We start from the raw sequence: 18,964 nt of genomic DNA, 5'->3' as shown, positions 1-18,964 counted from the left end.
CCTTCGGTGATCTGCCCACCTCTGCCTTCCAGAGTGCTGGGATTACAGGTGTGCACCATCAGGCCCAGCCTTAGAACTTTATTTATAAATATGTTGATAAAAATGTATCTATATTTCTAATGTCTACTGTATGGACATATATTATAATTTTTAATTTTTAAACCAATTTCCCAGTTTGTTTTTTGCTTTGTTTTTTGGGACAGGATCTTACTCTGTCACCCAGGCTGGAGTGTAGTGGTGCAGTCATGGCTCACTGTAGCCTTGACCTCCTGAGGTTATGTGATCCTCCCACTTCAGCCTCCAGAGTAGCTGTGACTACTGGTGTGCACCTCCATGTCAGGTTATTTTTTGTATTTTTGTAGAGATGAGATCTGCCTGTGTTACCCGGCCTAGTCTCCAACTCCTGGAGTTGGAATTGTGATCTGCCTGCCTTAGCCTCCCAAAGTGCTGAGATTACAGGAGTGAGCCATGATACTCAGCCCCAATTTCCTTGTTGTTGAACATAACATTTCTTATTTTAAGATGTTTACCTGAATACTTATTTTACTGAATTATTTTTAGGTCGGTCTTCCTGCAAAATCTGGAGTTGCTGGGGGCATTCTTTTAGTTGTCCCCAATGTTATGGGTATGATGTGCTGGTCTCCTCCTCTGGATAAGATGGGCAACAGTGTTAAGGGAATTCACTTTTGTCACGTAAGCATATTTTCTTAGTGAAAATAATGATATAAGTTGAACCATCCACTGATTCTTTTTTTAACCCATTTTCCGCAGTTCATTAACTCTTGGCCCTCTGCCTACATATAGAGTGCCAGTTACTAGGTAGCCATGGAAATACAGAGGAGCTTCAAGTTGCCTCTGTCAGACAGCTACCATTTAATTATTCCTACAGAAAATTATATTTGTTTGATGCTAATATTTTAATTTTCCTGGTTATAATTAGTATCAATTTTTAAAAGCTCAACAAAAGACGTTAAACTTAGAGAAGTTATTTAAAAGACAATGTATCTTAGGAGTTGTTTTGTTTTATTGTGTGTTTAATCTGCATGGTTGAATATCTTTATCCCTTTATCCATTGACTACCTTTAAGTATTTTTTTTGAGGAAATAAGCACTGAAAATTTTTTTAAAATTAAAAATTTTTTGAAGTGTTACTGCTCTTTATAGTTCTATATTTTGTTGTTACCCAGTTCCTGCTAATGTTTGAGCTTCTGGCCAGAGTTCATATTAAATACCATACTCAATTAAAATTGTTTTATTTTCCAGTCTTTTACAAAAACTAGAGTATGACACTGGATTATATATAAAGTATAACAGATTGTACCAGAGCACTTATTTATATTTTAATGATGCTTTACACTTATTTGATAGACGCTCATGTGGCTGGCTATAAACCCTATTTTGTAGAAGATGAAAGCTAGACAATTTGATTGTCTGAGCCCTAGGATCATGTTAGTAAATAATGTTCTTAAAGCTTGTATCCATATCTTACTCTGATTTTAGTTATCTTCTTGATGCATTATATTGCTTTATTAGCATGCAGTGATGATTTCTAAGCTGGATGATATAAGCATAGTTTGTTAAAATATGAATATACATAACCAATGAATAGCCAGTTGCTTATACCTGTTCTGTGTAACTGTTTACAGGACCTTGTTTCTCTGTGTAATTTCCATAACTATGATAATTTGAGACACTTTGCAAAAAAACTTGATCCTCGAAGAGAAGGTGGTGATCAAAGGGTAAGCAAAATTTCTATTTAGATAATTAAGTAAAATTTTTAAGAGAGAAAAAGTGAGATTTGCTTGTATAAGTGAAATCTTAGTTTGTTAGTGACTTCAGGTCTTTGCTAATCACAAATGAGTGAAATCAAATTGTGACATTTTAATCCAGTATTTAATCACCAGTATTAAATACTTAAATATTACTTAATAAATACTTAATAGATATAGATACTTAAATATTGCTGTTTCATTATTTAAATCGAAACTGGTTAGCCTAGTGTCAGAGTTTTCCCCTCTTGTTTCCACTATCTTAAGCAAGATTTTTAAAANAAAAAAAAAAAAAGACATTGGAACATGCTATAAATCTAATTTAAAAGTTTAAAAGAAAGCATTGCTTTACTCTTAGTATTTGTCAGAGTCCTAAATTGAAGTTCATTTTAACTTCTTGCTTACTGTGTAGATGGATATGTAAAAGGATTATCATATTAGTGAGAGACCATGTGAAGCCTCATAATAAGTTTTATAAGCCACTGAGATGAAATTTTTTTTCCAGAGTGTTTAATGCAATATTCCTAATAATCTTACAGTCCTATTTTGTTGCCAGTGTATTTGGCTTCATACTGTTCTACAGATATATTACTTTTTTAGAAGGATTACTAAGAGACAGGACTTAACTTTTTTGGTCTATATAGTTTTTCACTGTACCGAGGGAATTGTGTTGAGAATTTTGATTCAGTTTCTTTTCGTGCCGTATTGAAAATGTTTGTAGCAAAATTACCTAATTAGGCTTCAAGCTAATATGAAGCACTTGTAAATAGAAAATATTTTTAATACCTCTTAAGTACATTTTCTGTAGCACTAAACTAAATTAACTTCTGTTACTATGTAAGAATTATACAAAGTCAACAGAATACTGAGTCGACCTGAGTAACATGGAGCAAAATGTCAGAGGTGGTGGTTTAAAATGTTAACAGATTTTAATAATGTTCATTGAAAAATACCATTTTATAGCTTGGACCTTTCTTCACTCAAGTGCACTAATAAATTATGTATGTTGCTTGAACAACTAGCATTCCTTTGGACCATTGGACTATGAAAGTCTCCAACAAGAACTTGCTTTAAAAGAGACAGTATGGAAAAAAGTGTCACCTGAGTCAAATGAGGACATCTCTACAACTGTAGTATATAGAATGGAAAGTCTGGGAGAGAAAAGCTAAAGAAATGGGTTCTAGTTTCAGAATGTTTCTTCATTCAATCTTTCAAACATCTTTAGCTTTTTTTTTTTGCAAATTATAAATATTTATTTGAGATATTTTTTTGTTCTCAACCTTCGGTGCTGGAGCCATAAAGCTTTTTTTCCTTTTAATCTTTGTATAAAGATAATACATTAAAAAGTGAATTTGTTGGTCTTTAAAAAAGTATTTACAAGTAAATAAATTTGCTTTAATTTTAAAAATACAAAAAGGAAAAATTCTCTTAAATTTTTCTTGATGTAATTAAAACTTTAACTATGTAGTTAGATAATCCCATTTTACAATAGTAACAGAAAATTGTAATTCTTAGTTCTAAAATTCACACATTAAACTCATAAGTTTTGTTGCATTTTGTTTTTTCTCTTCCATTTTTGAAACTGACATGATGTCTATAGTGGCAATAGAAAGTACTTCTATGCTAAATGCAAAACTAAAAAGACAAAATAACCCCAATTACTTTATTTAAAATAGCAGTGGATTATAAAATTAGCTTACATTTACAATTATGCCACTTTTAGTGATAGATTGGCTTTACATTTTTAAAAATTTATTTAAAATTTTATCAAATGCTTTAAAATATGTCTCCTACCTTTTCTATTTTGCAACTGCTCTGTTTCTGTCAGAATTGTTATATACAGGAATGTCTTATGTTACTAAAACATTCCAGCCAAAGAATTTCAGATGTGAGATAATGATGTTTCATTGATAAAAAGCTATAATGGTTAGTTACTCAGAAGGAGAAACAGTGAGTGTCTTCAAGTGAATTGTTCACCTTAACAATTTTATTTTCATATTATCCACATAACTTTTTCTATGTTATATTTAAATATGAATGGCAAATTATGTTTTTTAGCTTTTAAAATTTTATTATCCTAATAATTTTATAATTGCTAATATTTCTTTTGTGATAAATTATAGCATCTCATGAAGTTTGTTCTATTTGAACTCTTAGAGTACTGGGAAATGAATTTAGTCTGCAGGTAGTAAGTATGCTACTAAAATATGTTAGATCTGAATCCTTTTGTTTGGTAATAAAAATGCAATATTGAGAATCAAAACTTGTTTTTAAGAGAACTAAGGATTTATTCAACCTGATTTCAAATAATTATTCATGGTGTTTAAAGTTGTCTTGGCAAAGTGATTGTAAAATTCTGTAGGACCTATTCACACTTCTTCCTTCTTCCATAGGGGACTACCTCTCTGGTTTTCCCCACAGTTCCCCTACAGTTTCAAGTTTGTTGAAACCTGTTTATTTTTTTCAATTCCTTTTTAAACTTTTTTTGTGGGGGATTAGAAGAAAAACTTGGTGGTTTCTTAGCATGATGGTGTATGTATGTGGTAATGGAAAGTCTGTAAAAGTGAATATAGTGTAGCAAAAAAGATTTCACTGGGTATTTCAGATACTAGTGCAAATATAGAAAATCTTGATCATAAGGTCCTGAATTTGGGAACTATGACATTAAGAAAAGAAGTTCCCTCCCAGAGGTGCTGGCCAAAAGCCTTTTGGGCTAACTTAAGTATTAAACTTATATATTTAAATAATTATATTATTAGTTGTAGAGGATTTTCCCGAAGGTTTTATGCTTACTTGAATGTTCTTTGAATGTTCAGATGCATATCCTAACTGGATGCTTCTCAAGGCCTTACTGCATTTTTGTGTTGTATATTTGTGTTGGTTGCACCAGGGTCATTTGTAGTTTAGGCAATCGAATGCCTTAATTGGAAAAAAGGCATTATGGTTTCCCCTATGTTCTGAATTGTTACATTTTACCATTCCGTTCAGAAGTTGGTTTTACTTTATAAAATGAAGATTTAGTTTTCATATCATGTACATATTTGTATAGATTTCAAAATTAGGTTAATTTGTGGCACTTATTCTTATTGTGTTGGTAATGCTTAAATTTATACTTAAAAATGAAGTACTGTTATCTAAGCTACTGTGTCTAGAAAATGTTAAGAATGAGCATCCAGAAATTTTTATAGAAAATTACAAATGGAAGAAGAGATAAGATATTGTGAATAGGCCCTCACACTTAAAAAAGAAAAAAACTTTGCCAGTTTTAAGGACATATTTTGATTCTTTCAGTATTCTTAACACCTTTTTAAACAAAGTTCTTAAAAGTACCCAGTATTATTGGGTTTAATGTTTTATGCCATTATTGATTCTTGATATTCAAGCATTTACAATATAGCATATTTGATTTTCTTTTTTCTTATTTTTTATTTTTTGGCATCATTAACATTTCATTTGAAATGCATATTATTCCTGAAGTACTTTGTTTTTAGCATAAATGTTGTGCATTTTATCTTAGTGTTTGGATTAAAACATTTGTGTTGTTTAGCTTTCTTTCCTTTGCTTTGTATATTTAATAATGTACCTTTATTTTCCAGTATGCCTGCATTTTGTATTGTACAATAAATTTATTTTAAGCTGATTTTATTGTTTTTTTTTTTTTTTTTTTTTTTTTTTTTTTTTTTTTTTTTTTTTTTTTTTTGGTTTTGTTTTATAAAAGCAACTTCTACATTTTAAGTACAAAAACAGTTGGGATTTTAACTTAGAAAAAATTATCCTTTATGAAGATAATATTAAGGTGTTTGCTATTCTGAAGCTGTCTCAAAGTAAACTAGAAATACTCAAAAGGGCTTTATTTGATATATTTTTTTAATGCAATGTAGCATTAGTGGTTTTTGTGGGAGGAGGACTTTTCCTATTGGTTATACTAGAAGTATTTGAATGAAAACTTTCCCTCAATTTTTTTGGTTGTTTTTCCAACTTAAAAAACATGCAACCCTATTTGTAGGTTATTTCTACTTTCTGAGGAGGAATATTGTTATTCACCATGTAACTCTCATTTTTTTCTGTTGTTGCCTAAAGAATAGGAAAAACATTGCTAAACCAATGAAGAGTATCATAATATTGCTTTAGAATAAAACTGTTAATCATAGAATTTATATTAAACAGAATGACAGTGATACAGAAATTCACCTTAACTGCTTTCTGAGGGCATTACATTTTGAGAAGGAATTTTGTATGTTTCCACGTCATGGTCCAGATTATAGTACAAATTATAGAGACTCCATGTATTGTAAGTCAAATATAGTATTTAAATTTTTCTGTTTATTGAATCTGCCATTCATATTCTGGAGATTTCCTGAATATATTGTAGAAGTTTTAAAATTATTTAAAAGGAGAAAGACTGTTGTTTATATTACTTTGTATTAATCTATGGGATTTTTAAATGAATTTCTTTCAGAATTAGTTAATAAGGAGTTTTAGTATAATGACATATTCAATAGATGTAACAGTTTGTGATCAGTTGCTTTTAAAGATTTTTTAAAAATTTCATATGAAGCAAAGAGAGAGGAGACTTAGAGAGGAGACTTAAAATGCCTGGTGATCTTGATCTGACAGTGTATATTTATTTAATAGGCTATATTTATGTGGAAAGAACTGCTGAAATATACTGATATGTCAGCTTATATCCTGATAACTTATATATAATACATTCCATATGAATGTTTATGTACACACATGTATATCATTTTCTTATCTATGTATCTTAATCTACCCATTCATATTCTGAAAATGAGCAGTTATTTTCACATTGTGTGTTATGTATAAATTATTCATTGATCTATTCCTATTCCAAGTTTTGACACAAAAGAACTCCTGAAATTTTTGCTTCCCTAGAATTTGAAAAGAATAACATACTTCTTCAGTTTGACTTTAAAGATTTGTGGTTTCTGTTACCACTCCCATTCACCACCAGCACTGCCAGGGTAAGAGAGTAACTAACAGTATTGGGGGAACTCTAGAAAAGTGAAACCAAGAATATTAGGTTTCATGTGGAATTTGACTTTAAAGCGCTTTCCAAAATTTATTATAAAGAAGGATTATATTTTTAAAATTGTATTTGACTTAAAAGAAGTAATGCACTTCTCATATTGAGCAGTTTACAGAATAGTTTTATTTAGTTCACTGTGTACAATTTACTATTCATTTGTAAAAATTTTGGTTTATCTCCTAAATGGACTTGAAAATGCTAGAAAGGACTTTTTAAAGATATAAGATCAGTGTACTTAACGTGTGATTTCTTCTCTATTCCTTCTTTACCATTTTATATTAAATATTATATTTGCATTTGGTAATAAAACCAAAACCAGATTTGGAGATGTAGCATAAATGGAAAATTCTTACCATGTATCATACACTGAGACTTTCACATAGATTTATTAAGAATGGACTTTACCTCCATCAGTCTTTTCTCTGACATGTAGTTCAAGGGCAGAATTATGTATGAACGTACACTCAAGTATATCCAAGTTCAACTATTTTTCTTTTTTTCAAATTGTAACTAAGTTAAAACCTTTGTTTTCTACATTGCTTAGAAATGGAAGGAATTTAATTGGAAATGGAAGGAATTTAATTGGGTAGGGGGAAGTTCTTTTATGTCACACCCCAAACTCCAGCCAGTAGTTTATTAATCTGAATATCATAAAATGCATATGACTTTGAGAAATTTAGAAAACTACTATAAGAATGTCTGAGGCAAAATTTATCCAACATGAAACAGAGTGGGGAAAACGTGGTGTTTCTTAGAGTTGTTAACTTTTTAAATAGTAATAGAAAAAGTACATTTTAAAAAATACTATGTTAAGTAGACTGATCATAAATACTTGTTTAACAAAGTGATTCTGTTACTGTGGTCTTAAAATGTTTTCTATTTCTATTTTGTGAACATAGGAAAGGAAGATAATTTAAGTTGACTTTGTTTACCATTTCCATTTTATAGATTGTACGTCTACTTTAGTAAATTTTGTAAATTGCAGCTAATAGAGATTTTTTATAATGGCTTCCTGATCCATTAATCCTTAATCAAAATGAATAGGATACTAATTAGCACTTGCATTGCATTATTTTTTTGGCGGAATCTGTGGTTTTTTTGTAAATTTCATTCAGCAATAAATTACAAAAAACTTATTGAAAACTATCATGTATTGCTTAAAAAAAAAAGTTATGATCTTGGCCTCAAAAGACAAGTATTGGAGCAGGTAAGCTGGTGCCAACTGCTTCTGTCAGTTAATTTCTAACATTGTTACTATACTTTTAACTCCAAATCCCATTTACCAATTACAAAATTTTTTTAGAAAAATTATCGACCACATCTCAATGGCAAAGAACAATTTATTGTATTTTTTAAGCCATATTTCAATATGTGGGGATATGATTTTTTTATACATAGTATGATGAAAAATAATGGTTTTTTTTTATTAGGTATTTACCTTGCTGAAATACTTTCAATCCTTAAAACCACAGATGATTAAAATTATCTATTGGAAGGCTTAGCTTTTGAAAGAAAAAATTCTTGTCTATGGCCATCGCACCCGATCTCCTCTGAAAGAAAACATTCTTACCTGAAATAGTTTTAAAATTTCTGTTGTCATACTACATTTCTGGTGATTTTTGTTTATATAATGAAAATCTCTTCTGCCCATATTTGGAATCCTGAGCTATAATTAAATTTATATTTTGTAAACAGTTGAAGTCTTTCTTTTATTTTTAAAACATAGTTCAACCTTCCTAGATTTTTGATGTACTTTTATTTACCATAATCTTATGTATTTTTTAGAATCACAGATTTGAATTTGAAAGTAATCTTAAAGGCTGTCTGGTACAGACTCACTCCATTCAGCCCCTTTTCCAGGTTTCCTAGCCCTTTGCTTTCTCTATTAGCATATTTAGATTTTTTTTCTCTTTTGATGGGGTTGGTCTGTTGTGTGTTTTGCTCGGATGGACTTTCTGTCTGTGGTTATTTTTAACGAGAGAAGCATAATTGGTAGTAGTTAATGTGACTATAAGTTATTTAGCAGATGATACCATCAGCATTTATTAAAACTAATTGTATTTTTCTAGTAAGCAGTCTTATGTCCCAGTTATTTAAAAACTAGTAAAGTTAGAAGTGAATGTTTAAATTATATAGTAGTTCTAAAAATAAAACATTACCCTGCAACCTTTGAAAGAAAGTGTAGCAGAAATGTAACTCTAAAAATAAATGTTACACCACTGGCTTTTTAAAATAAATTCCTTTGAGGTTAGATTAAATATATAAGTAAAAAGATTTTAAATAAATAAAAAACTATTCAAGTTCCAAACAAATTGTTTCTTAAGAAAAAGTTTCTTTGCATGTTTGCTTTTCCAAAACACATGCAAAATATCTAGCTACTTCCCTTGTTTATCTTAGACATTTGGATCTGTGAGTGGGCCCCAAACAAGGTTCCTAAGTTGTCTATTTACTCTGTCTATAGTACATATGGTCTTCAGTGTCAATCTCCATTTCATCTTTCTGGAGTTTTAATATTTATGAAAGACAATGTGTATTGAGTTCTTAAAATAAGTTGATTTTTTAGAAGACTTTGTTGACTTACAAAGTGTTAAAACTTAAATATTGTTGCTCTCAAGATATTATAGTATTGGTTTCTTAATTTTGAAAATTTAAACTGCCTGAGTAGCTCTTTTCCCCACAGTTTCAATATAAACCCATTCAATATAAAGTCTGCTTGCTTTCATATTATGTATTCCAAAATAAAAATGATGATTAAATATTAGTGTCAATTATGCAAATATAACTACTCAGATTTGAACCACTTCATTGTAAAATTCAAATTTTAATTATGATAGTCTGTTGAACTTTTTTTAGATCTAGATTAGAGTTATAATTTTCATTATTTTATACGTGCATTTTGCAAATCATCACAAAGGGGCAATTTACAAAGATTCTTTTGAGGAGACAGCTTAAAACTTAATCCTTAAGGCTTGACTTTCTTCTATTAAATAAGATTAATGATATTAAAACCGTGGTATAAATTATTAATTGAATTCCACCCAAGTTCTATTGTTTTGTTCATTCTCACAGTCATTCCAAATTAAATTTTAGTTGAAAAACTTAGCATATTATCTAAATTTCAACCATTCTATTTTTTATCCTTTCATATCATAATTTATTTTGGGCCAAAATCAGGTAATTTTAAAAATTATATCAAAGTTACTCAGGAAATGTGTTTCCAATTCTGCATCTTTATATTGCTTGCTATGTTCATTTCCAAATCTTTTGATGTTGACATTTGCCACTGTAGTTTTATTTTCTTTAAAAAGTTAAAAAGAAAATCACACATGAAATGTAAAAGTCCAAACTTTCCTTCTTCGGTATAATATAGCTTATTTTTTATTTATTATTTTACATAGATCCTTGAAGTATATGCATCTTTGATCCAGGCCTATGCACAAGATTTATAATGTAAATAAAGAATGAACTAAATAATACTGTTTAAGTATTTGAATTGAGATGAATAAATGTTGCATCTTCTGCACAATGAAACTTCATTGACATCTGATGAAATTACAGGACAAGTGATTTTGTTAACATTCCATGGTGATGAATACTATTAATCCTCTTTAATACTACCAATAAAATATTTCTGCCTTAATGTCTCTTTTTACTGGACAATGAAGAAACAATTCAGCTGTTAAAGGATAACCAAAAAAATAACGTCCACCTATCTGAACGCCCTTATTCTGGCAAGTTAGCAGTTTTATTGTAAACATACCCGCTTTACATTTAATTAAGTTGATCTACTTTTCTTCTAGAATTGCTTTTGTAATAAGTGTAAAATTGTAACCAGATAACTCATTCCTTCTATGAAGTTGCTTTCCCATTTGTGTGACTAAGAAAGTGGCTAAGTCCAGGACTCTTCTGGCTTCCTGGTTTCCAGGTTTTCATCTCAATATTTTCAGTCCTTGTTTTACTTAGTAAACTTTTTTTAAAATACCTTCTATATAGCAGGAATTTTGTTCTCCTCTTGTGTTATTTTCTTCTCTTCATTTCTGGTACCCACCAGTGTCCAAGATTAGATCCCACTATACAACCTTTAAAATTCTTTTCTTTAGCTCTTTTTCTCTACCAAGTAAGAACCAAAAAGAACATTTCACTAGTTTTTGTTCAAACAGCACACAAACAGAATTAGTTCAAGATATTTAGCTAGTTAAATTTGATCGAGCAGTTCAGTTCTATATAAATTAACCTTAGCATTATTCCTGTGCTTTATTATTCACTGTTAGGTTCTTATTCAACTAATGTTTATTTCTTGCCTAATATGTGACAGAAACTGTGAAGTGTTCAGGATATGCAGTGGTTAATGAGACAAGTATGAACCAACTCGTGTTTGCAATTAAAAGGGGATATAAATACTGAATAAATACTAAAAATTAAAATGGTAATAAGTGATTTGTTAATACTGATGCATGTAGATCTAATTCATTTTAAATGTTATAAAATGAGTTGCAAAATGGTATATGCCATATGCTGCCATTTTTGTACATCTATAACACATTATGAGACACAAATATACAATGTAGTTACTAATAAAACTTTAAGAACATGAACACCAGTCTTTAGATAAAGCTTACTGCTGGGAGGGAAGGGAATAGTTGCAGAGAGCATGGTTAGCCATATCTTTAATGTTTCATTTCTTTAAAAAATATTTAAGAAAATATAAGGATAATAAATGGTAGAAAAGTAAAGAATGCCAGGAGAGGGTACAATGAGAAGATCTTGTTTTGTCCGGGTGGTTAAATATGGTTGGTTTTCACTGGAAGGTAATTCAGTATGTAAGTTTTGAAGGAGTCGGAGTATGGAATAGGGTTGATAGGCTAATCTGACTTGAAGGCTTCAGAACAGAAAGGAGTTCAGCACATTTGAGAAGAGGAAAGGTGGCAAATCCGCTGAAAGAAGAGTGAGGTGAGGTGGATGGAGATTCGCCACGGATGACTCTTACAGATGGGACCATATTAGGTAGAGTGGGCTTTCTCATATTTCAGTGTACATCAGAATTGCTAGTGTCTTAATTTTAAAATGCATCTAACTTCCTGGGGCCCAGTCCTACAGTTTGATTCAAAAATCCAAATTTTCAATGTACACCCCAGGTGCTTCTGCTATAGGTTGTCCTCAGGATGCAGTTTGGGAGACATTTGTGAAAGATCTTTTATACCATGGTAAGAATTTTGGACTTTATTAAAAGTTCAGTGTGAAACTTTGAAGGCTTTTAAAAAGGTAAGAGAATGATTTGATTTTTAAATACTGCTCTGTGGAGACTAGAGAGAGACAAAGTTGAGGCTGTGGACTCGAGATGTGTGGTGGCTTGGACTAGAAAAGTAGGTGGATAAAAGATGTGTTTAAGAGAAAGGATTGGTGGCACTTGGTGATAGTTTTTGGTGGGTGAAAAAGAATGAGATATCTTATTGATTATGAGGTTTTTAGTATAAGCAACAGGGCCAAAGCTGCTGCATAAACTAAGATGGAGAACACTAGAAAAGTAAACATTGGGAGTATGGGAAGAAATTAGTTTAATTTTGGCTATTGTAACAAGGATATGTTTGATTGTGGTGTCAGGAGGTTTATTAACAGTGCTTTGAACACATGAGCGTCATTTTTCTAATATAACAAGAAGTCTCAGGGAAAACCAACCAGGACTAGTGCCATCAGTAAGGTAAACTGTTACACAAGCCTTAGTGTGTTGGTCTAGAAGTTATGCCTGTCAACTTACTGTTGCAAGGTGGCTGCTCCATCTTTAGCCTCACCTGTATGTGCAAAGTGGGAGAAGAAAAGAGAAAAGAGTGATAACTAAATCCGAAGAAAGAAGCTTTACAGGAAACTCACCTAACACTCATTGACCAGACTAACTGCAAAGGAATCTGGGAAAGTGCTTTTAATTGGACATATTGCTACCTTTTAACAAATAGAGATTCTGTTAGTATGGAAGGGGTGGGTAGTGGATAATGGATAGCCAACTATCAGTGTGCAGAGGCTAGGTAGTGTTTGAGATATTTGTAAGTTATCTAAGTAGTGAGGTTGAGTAAGCAGTCAGATTTAGGCCTAGAACTTAGGAGGGTAGCGTAAGTTGGAGCTATAATTTTGTGAGTGGTCAGTACGAAAAGTAGTATTTAAAATTAGAGTGGTATGTGAGATTGCTTAAGGTGATAGTATAAAGTGATAAAGAAAGTAGATAGAAGACAGAACCCCAAGAAACCCTCATTTTAAAAGTAGGATACAGTAGAAGAGGCTTCCACTAGGGAAAGGTGGCCAGAAAAGAGAAAATCCAGCATAGTGCAATATTGGGAGTTAAGGAAAGAGTATTTCAAGGAGTTTGGAGCATTGAACTGTATGAAAGCATAGAGAATTTAGTAAGATGAGGGCTTTCCATTTACATGATATTTTTACTAAAATGTTTTTAGAACAATTATTTTTTAATGACTTAAAAATACCCTCTTCTCCAGCAATTTTGTGTCTTATATGTTGGAGGAGCTTGCTATGTAACTTGAATAATAATCAAATTTAAATGGCTATGAAACTGCTTTGAAAAGTTACAGCATTAGAGAAGCATACTGTTAATACACCTTTTCTGTGTGTATGGTTCGTAAAGCACACATGTTGAATGTTTCACAATAGAACTGTGAAGTAAATATTGAAGAATACAGAAAGTTAAGTAAGGCTCTCTGGAGACCAATGAAAATGAGGGATTTCTCTTCTAACATTAACACAATTAGTAAAGATTATGTTAGTATTGTGGGTTGGAACAACTAGAAAACAAGTCAATGTGCCTGGCTTCATTATAGTAGCAGGATTTGAGGCACACTAAGAGAAATAGGACCTTAAACTGATTTGAAACCATAATTCTTCCTATATTACTGTTAAACTTTGTTTCATAGCAGGAAGAGAACCCCATCTCTTTTTCAGGGACCTTGTTTGTATTTATTTATTTTTAATTTACACAAGATGGTGTCTTTGTAAGAATATTTTGATTCCAATGGCCCTGATTTCTTTTCTTTAATATGTGTAAATATTTGGTGACCAATTTCTCTTCCTGTCTTATCTTTGCTTTTAGGTTCTTTGCCTACTGGGTTTTATGTACTTGTTTTTTAAATGTACACTTTATCATTCCAGAAATGTAGCACCTTCTCCTCTATCCTAACACAATGTAATATTCTCTAGTGTTCATGAAGTTTTACAAATACTTGCTTGTATAATAGTAGGAGAAGACCAGAAAGATAGTGAATGAGAAACTTTGGTAGTTGTCTGTACAATGCAAATATGCTTAAGGTCTGCCATAAGGTCTGCAGTTTTGTTCTGTAGAGGAATAGCTAGCTGTCTTTGCCTTTGCTCATTACTATTTTTCTTCTATTCTGCTTTCTTGCTTATTGATTGAGTGCTGTTTTTCATACCACACAAAGATATATTGTTAGCTACTTTTATAATTGGATATATAAAGAGGGATGCTTATGACCTCATCGGTATCTATTTAGACCATTCATTGGTGTTTACTGGAATAATATGCCACTAAGATAAGAAGTTATTTATTTGCTGCCAGTGGCGTAGCAGTCATACTTCCTTTTATTCACATTCACCCAAAACTCACATTTCATTTTTAGAGATTTAAATGCAAAGAATAAAGATAATATCTTAACCTTTTTGTATTTGTCATTTGTGATATTGACATATCAAATTGAATTATTTCTTTTGTTATTTTATTTTCTCTTCATTTATAAAAACACCTTTGGGTAGCACCTCCATATAAAATTAGTATCTCTGATTTTCTATAAATTGTTTCTTTGTTGCTATTTTCTGATTTACTATCACAACATATTTCTGTCTTTTTATTTTATTATCAAGGAAGTCCCAGGTTTTGTTAGGAAATTGCTTGGCCCAGAGTAGATAGGTAGTGGTTGCAAGCACTGGCCCTGGCATCTGGCAGACTGGGTTTGAGCCCTTGTTCTTCCACTAACCAGCTCTGATACCTTGCTTAAGTTATTTAAATGTTTCGTGTCCTTTAATAACAGAAATAATAATATTTCGAGCACTTAGTTGAGTCAAGAGAGAGTAGGTGCTTCATATTAACTATTTTGTTGTAAGTAATATATAATCTTTAATTTTTTTGTCTTCAGAGGTTGTCAGATCTTTTGACATGATTATGACTTTTTAGTTTACAAATAAATGAAATTATTTCAGATTAAACTAGTCATTGAAAAATTTTGAGGCAAGTCATGGTGTCTCACACATGTAATCCCAGCATTTTGAGAGGCTGACTCAGGACGATCGCTTGAGTCCAGTAGTTTGAAACCAGCCTGGGCAACAGTGAGACCCTGTCTCTACAAAAAAATAACAAAGAAATCTTATGGGTTTAGTGACACGTACTTGTGGTCCCGGCTATTTGGGAGGCGGAGTTGGGAGGATTACTTGAGCTTGGGAGGTAAAGGCAGCAGTCAGTCATGATTGTGCCACTGCACTCTAGCATAGGCAACAGAGTGAGAGCCTGCCTCAAAAAACAGAGAAAAGAAAAGAAAAAGAAAAAAAAAATTGAAAATTGTATGCTTAAGGGACTTTTATTAGCAAAGTCAAGAGCAGAATGCAGTTCTTAGTTCTTGGAACTACCATTTTGAGGTTGTATTTTTAAAGTGAAATTTCTGTAAAACAGAGCTTCCCTCCTACAATAAAATTTACTATTTGATTTATTCTTCTCTTGAAATTACTATATGAGAACCTCCTACATTTGTGTAAGTTTGGAAATATGGGCATGAATTTATTAAATTGCTATTCCTATAAAGTATTTTTTTCCTCAATCCTCTGAATCATATCAGTTTGGATTAGTCTTGTCTATATGTAGTATATTAATAACTGTCTCAATAAATCATTGGAAAGCTTAGGAGTATGTGGCTCATACTCAGACTGTCTAATTATAAAAGTACTATAAAATTTTATTTTACACATCCTTACAAAATTAAATAAGCTCAGTAGTAAAGGAAAGAGGAAATATCTTTGATCTCAGACACATTACACAGTTTTATTTTTACCCTTGGGCAAGGTGATTAATTTACATATGATGGCAACTTAAAATTTTTATTTAGCTACAGGATGATAGGTAGTATGTTTCAGTTTGACCTTAAGAAAAATATTTATAAAAGCAGGCTGAAAGCTTATTTTCACGTAAATACTATAAACAGCCAACTTGGAGTGAAACCTTTAAAACAAAATTGGATCTGGAGTCATGATGGTTTATTTAACAGATGAAGAAAAGTATCTATTCCATGACAACAGATACTGCAGTGAGCTGGAAATGAGAGCAGCTTATGTCAAACTAGAGGTGGTAGAGAACGGAAGGATATTTTTTCAGTTACCTGGTTTTGTTTTTTTTTTTTTTTCATTAAAGCAGTTCTAAATAGGCTGAATTTTAGTGTTTGTATGAAGACAGAAACTAAAGATTAAAAAAAAAAAAAAACGAAATTTTGGTTTGGCAGTTGGTAATAGAGTTGGAAATTAAATAGTTGGAGTAAAGTGTAAAACCAGTGAGTCAATCTTCCCTCTCTCCCTCCCTCCATCTTCTCCCTTTCTTCCTTTTTCTCCCCTCCGGCTTTGGTCCCATCCAGGCTTCCTTCCAATATTTGGTAAAGAAGCTTTACGGATTAGAGCTAAATTGATATTTAATCCTTTGGTTTCCTTCTGTGCTTTGGATAACAATCAGATCTATTAAGGACTCACATCATTAGGGTCTAGTTATACAGAATCGGGAATCCAGATACCTGAGTTCTCGAGCTCCATCACTAATTCATATGTTATGTTACCTTGAACCAGGGCCCTTAATCTCAGTGGTAGTAATAAATAAAAATATATCAACATATTTTATAACCAGCCTGTCAGCGATTTTAAAAAGCAACTATAACTGTTTCAAATGTTGAATGTTTTAGGGTCATCCACTATATAAATACAGAGTAATGGGAGTATATAATTCTAATAATTGCTATTTACTCCTAAGTACAGAATTATCAGGGCATTTGCAAAAGTCACACAACCTTTAAACAAGCTCAAATTGAATAGGAGAATGATAGGATTAAAGACTTAGGAATGCCATGTTTTAGTATATAAAATTGATATACTCCTCACCTACTTCTAGATGTTTTGGAAAAAAGTGAGATTTGCTATGCCAAGCATGCCAGTGTTAAATGAACTCATGTGAACTGTAACATTTTTTCCCACTGTTGTCATGACTTTGTATAAATAAACTAAGATAAGATTGTCTGGTTCAAGCAGGTTCTGACAAAGAAGTTTGATAAGGAAAGTGCAGTAGTGCTGGAAAATCTACAAGCTGAAGGGGAAACTGTTAAAATTTAATTTATAAATTTGAATGGCTATCTGCCCAGGTGCAGTGTCTCTTTGCTATGAGGAGGCATACATTAAACATCAGAGCCCTTCATTTAATAGCTACTGTTGCTGCTGTGTACAGTCTGTTTCCTCATATTAAGGAATTATTTATCAAAATACAGCTTCCATGCCTCTGGCATTTACTGTTAACCCATTATTTTCTGGACCTTGGCCTCCTTGACAGGTATTTTATAATCAGTGTTATTCAAGCATCCAGTAGGGGAATAGGGGAGTGAGCTTCGATCAATGGTTAGCGCACCTACATCCTTTGCAAGAATTGGTGTGGAGATGGATGAGTGATCTAGAGAACCCCTCTCCTTCAGTTTGTTTGCCATGATAGGCATTCCAGAGGGTGTGTCAGCTTAGTTGGAAACACCTGTGGAACTCTTTTAACAGACCAGGAAGTAGACTCTCCCTAAGTGAAATGCTCCATCTATTGTCTCAAAAGTGTGAAACTAGTTTCATTTGCTCATTTCATAATTTAAGCAAACTTAAAAGTATAGGGGGCTGTTTATGCTGGAAAGAAGAGGTATTTGTGGTTTTGCTTTTAAACAGTGCCTGTGCATGGGCTGCCTCCTAGTGCTTTTCTGTCTTGAAGAGAATTACAGTCACTTTGTGTTCAAATGCTTATCTTCTGGTTTGGACCAAATTCAGCTCCACAGCTAGCCTTTTGTTTTTATGGGAAGAATACCAGACTTCCATGTTAGGCTTTAATAATTTTTAAGGCAAGCTAATGTTTTTCCCATCTGATTAGTTACAAAGCCTTTATACATTAAAGTTTCCTAATTTTTTTCTCATGCTTGTGAATAACAGTATACTCTGAATAAACCAAGTGTATTCTAAATCTGCATTTTTGGGGCTTTATTAGTAAGAAATTGACTTTAAGAACTTTTGAAATATTGAATACTTGACTAAGTGCTACACACATAATAGACTCTCTTCAAACTAGTATGGTCTAAATTCAGAATTTTAAAAGGGAATGTGTAGACCATATATCCAGTCACTGAAACAGATGGGGCTTTATTGCTTAGAAGCACTAACATATTTTTAAAAATAAGAACCATGGGTAATTAATATATTAATGGTATGTTCGGGGAATCTGGATTTTTTCTCAGTGGTGGGGTAAGACAGACACAAATGCTCCATGTGGTCATGTGACATAGAGCCATAGTGAGGCAAATGTAGACAGAGAAGAGACTGGAGCAGAGTTCACAGGAATGGGTTAAGAATAACATATCAGTGAGAAATGGGTGGGGAAAATGATTTCAGGAGAATAGTATGCACGATGGCTTAGAGGGAGCAGGAGGTAAATCCAGGGTTGTGGTGGGAGTGGAGGTATCTAATTGACTCTGTCCCTGGCACATGCCCTATTCACATAGGGCACTGTGTGGGCAGCTGGCAATAAGCTACATAGATAATGAATGCTGGGCTGGGATGGCCTGGGGAAGCCATTAGTCTTTGAAGGAAGGGAAAGCTTCGATTAGGAATCTGGGTGTTCTTAGAAGAGCATAGATACCAAGACAAAAACAAGGGCAGTAAGGCAGACCAATTTTGCTCTATCGAGGTTGAGAGGAAAAATTAAGTTAGCTGGACTGAAGAACCTTGAATACAAGGCTAGAGAACTTAAATGTTAACAGGAATGATTTTGAATTTCTTTCTTTTTTTTTATTTGAGACAGAGTTTCACTCTTGTAACCCAGGCTGGAGTGCAATGGCGCAATCTTGGCTCACCGCAACCTCCGCCTC

At 32.3% G+C, this 18,964-nt stretch overlaps 1 protein-coding gene across 1 annotated transcript in view; it reads left to right on the top strand.

The window, feature by feature from the left end:
* Positions 1 to 18,964, top strand: part of GLS (glutaminase) — an 84,081-nt gene that overhangs the window by 52,545 nt on the left and 12,572 nt on the right. The window contains exons 13-14 of the mRNA XM_037728535.1: positions 562 to 693; positions 1,646 to 1,738. Of these exons, the coding sequence (XP_037584463.1) occupies positions 562 to 693; positions 1,646 to 1,738 (225 nt within the window). The remainder of the gene's footprint in view (positions 1 to 561; positions 694 to 1,645; positions 1,739 to 18,964) is intronic.

Source organism: Cebus imitator, unplaced genomic scaffold (genome assembly GCF_001604975.1).
Source record: "Cebus imitator isolate Cc_AM_T3 unplaced genomic scaffold, Cebus_imitator-1.0 Scaffold268, whole genome shotgun sequence".
Classification (NCBI taxonomy): domain Eukaryota; kingdom Metazoa; phylum Chordata; class Mammalia; order Primates; family Cebidae; genus Cebus; species Cebus imitator.
This window is presented reverse-complemented; position numbering and strand designations above follow the sequence as displayed.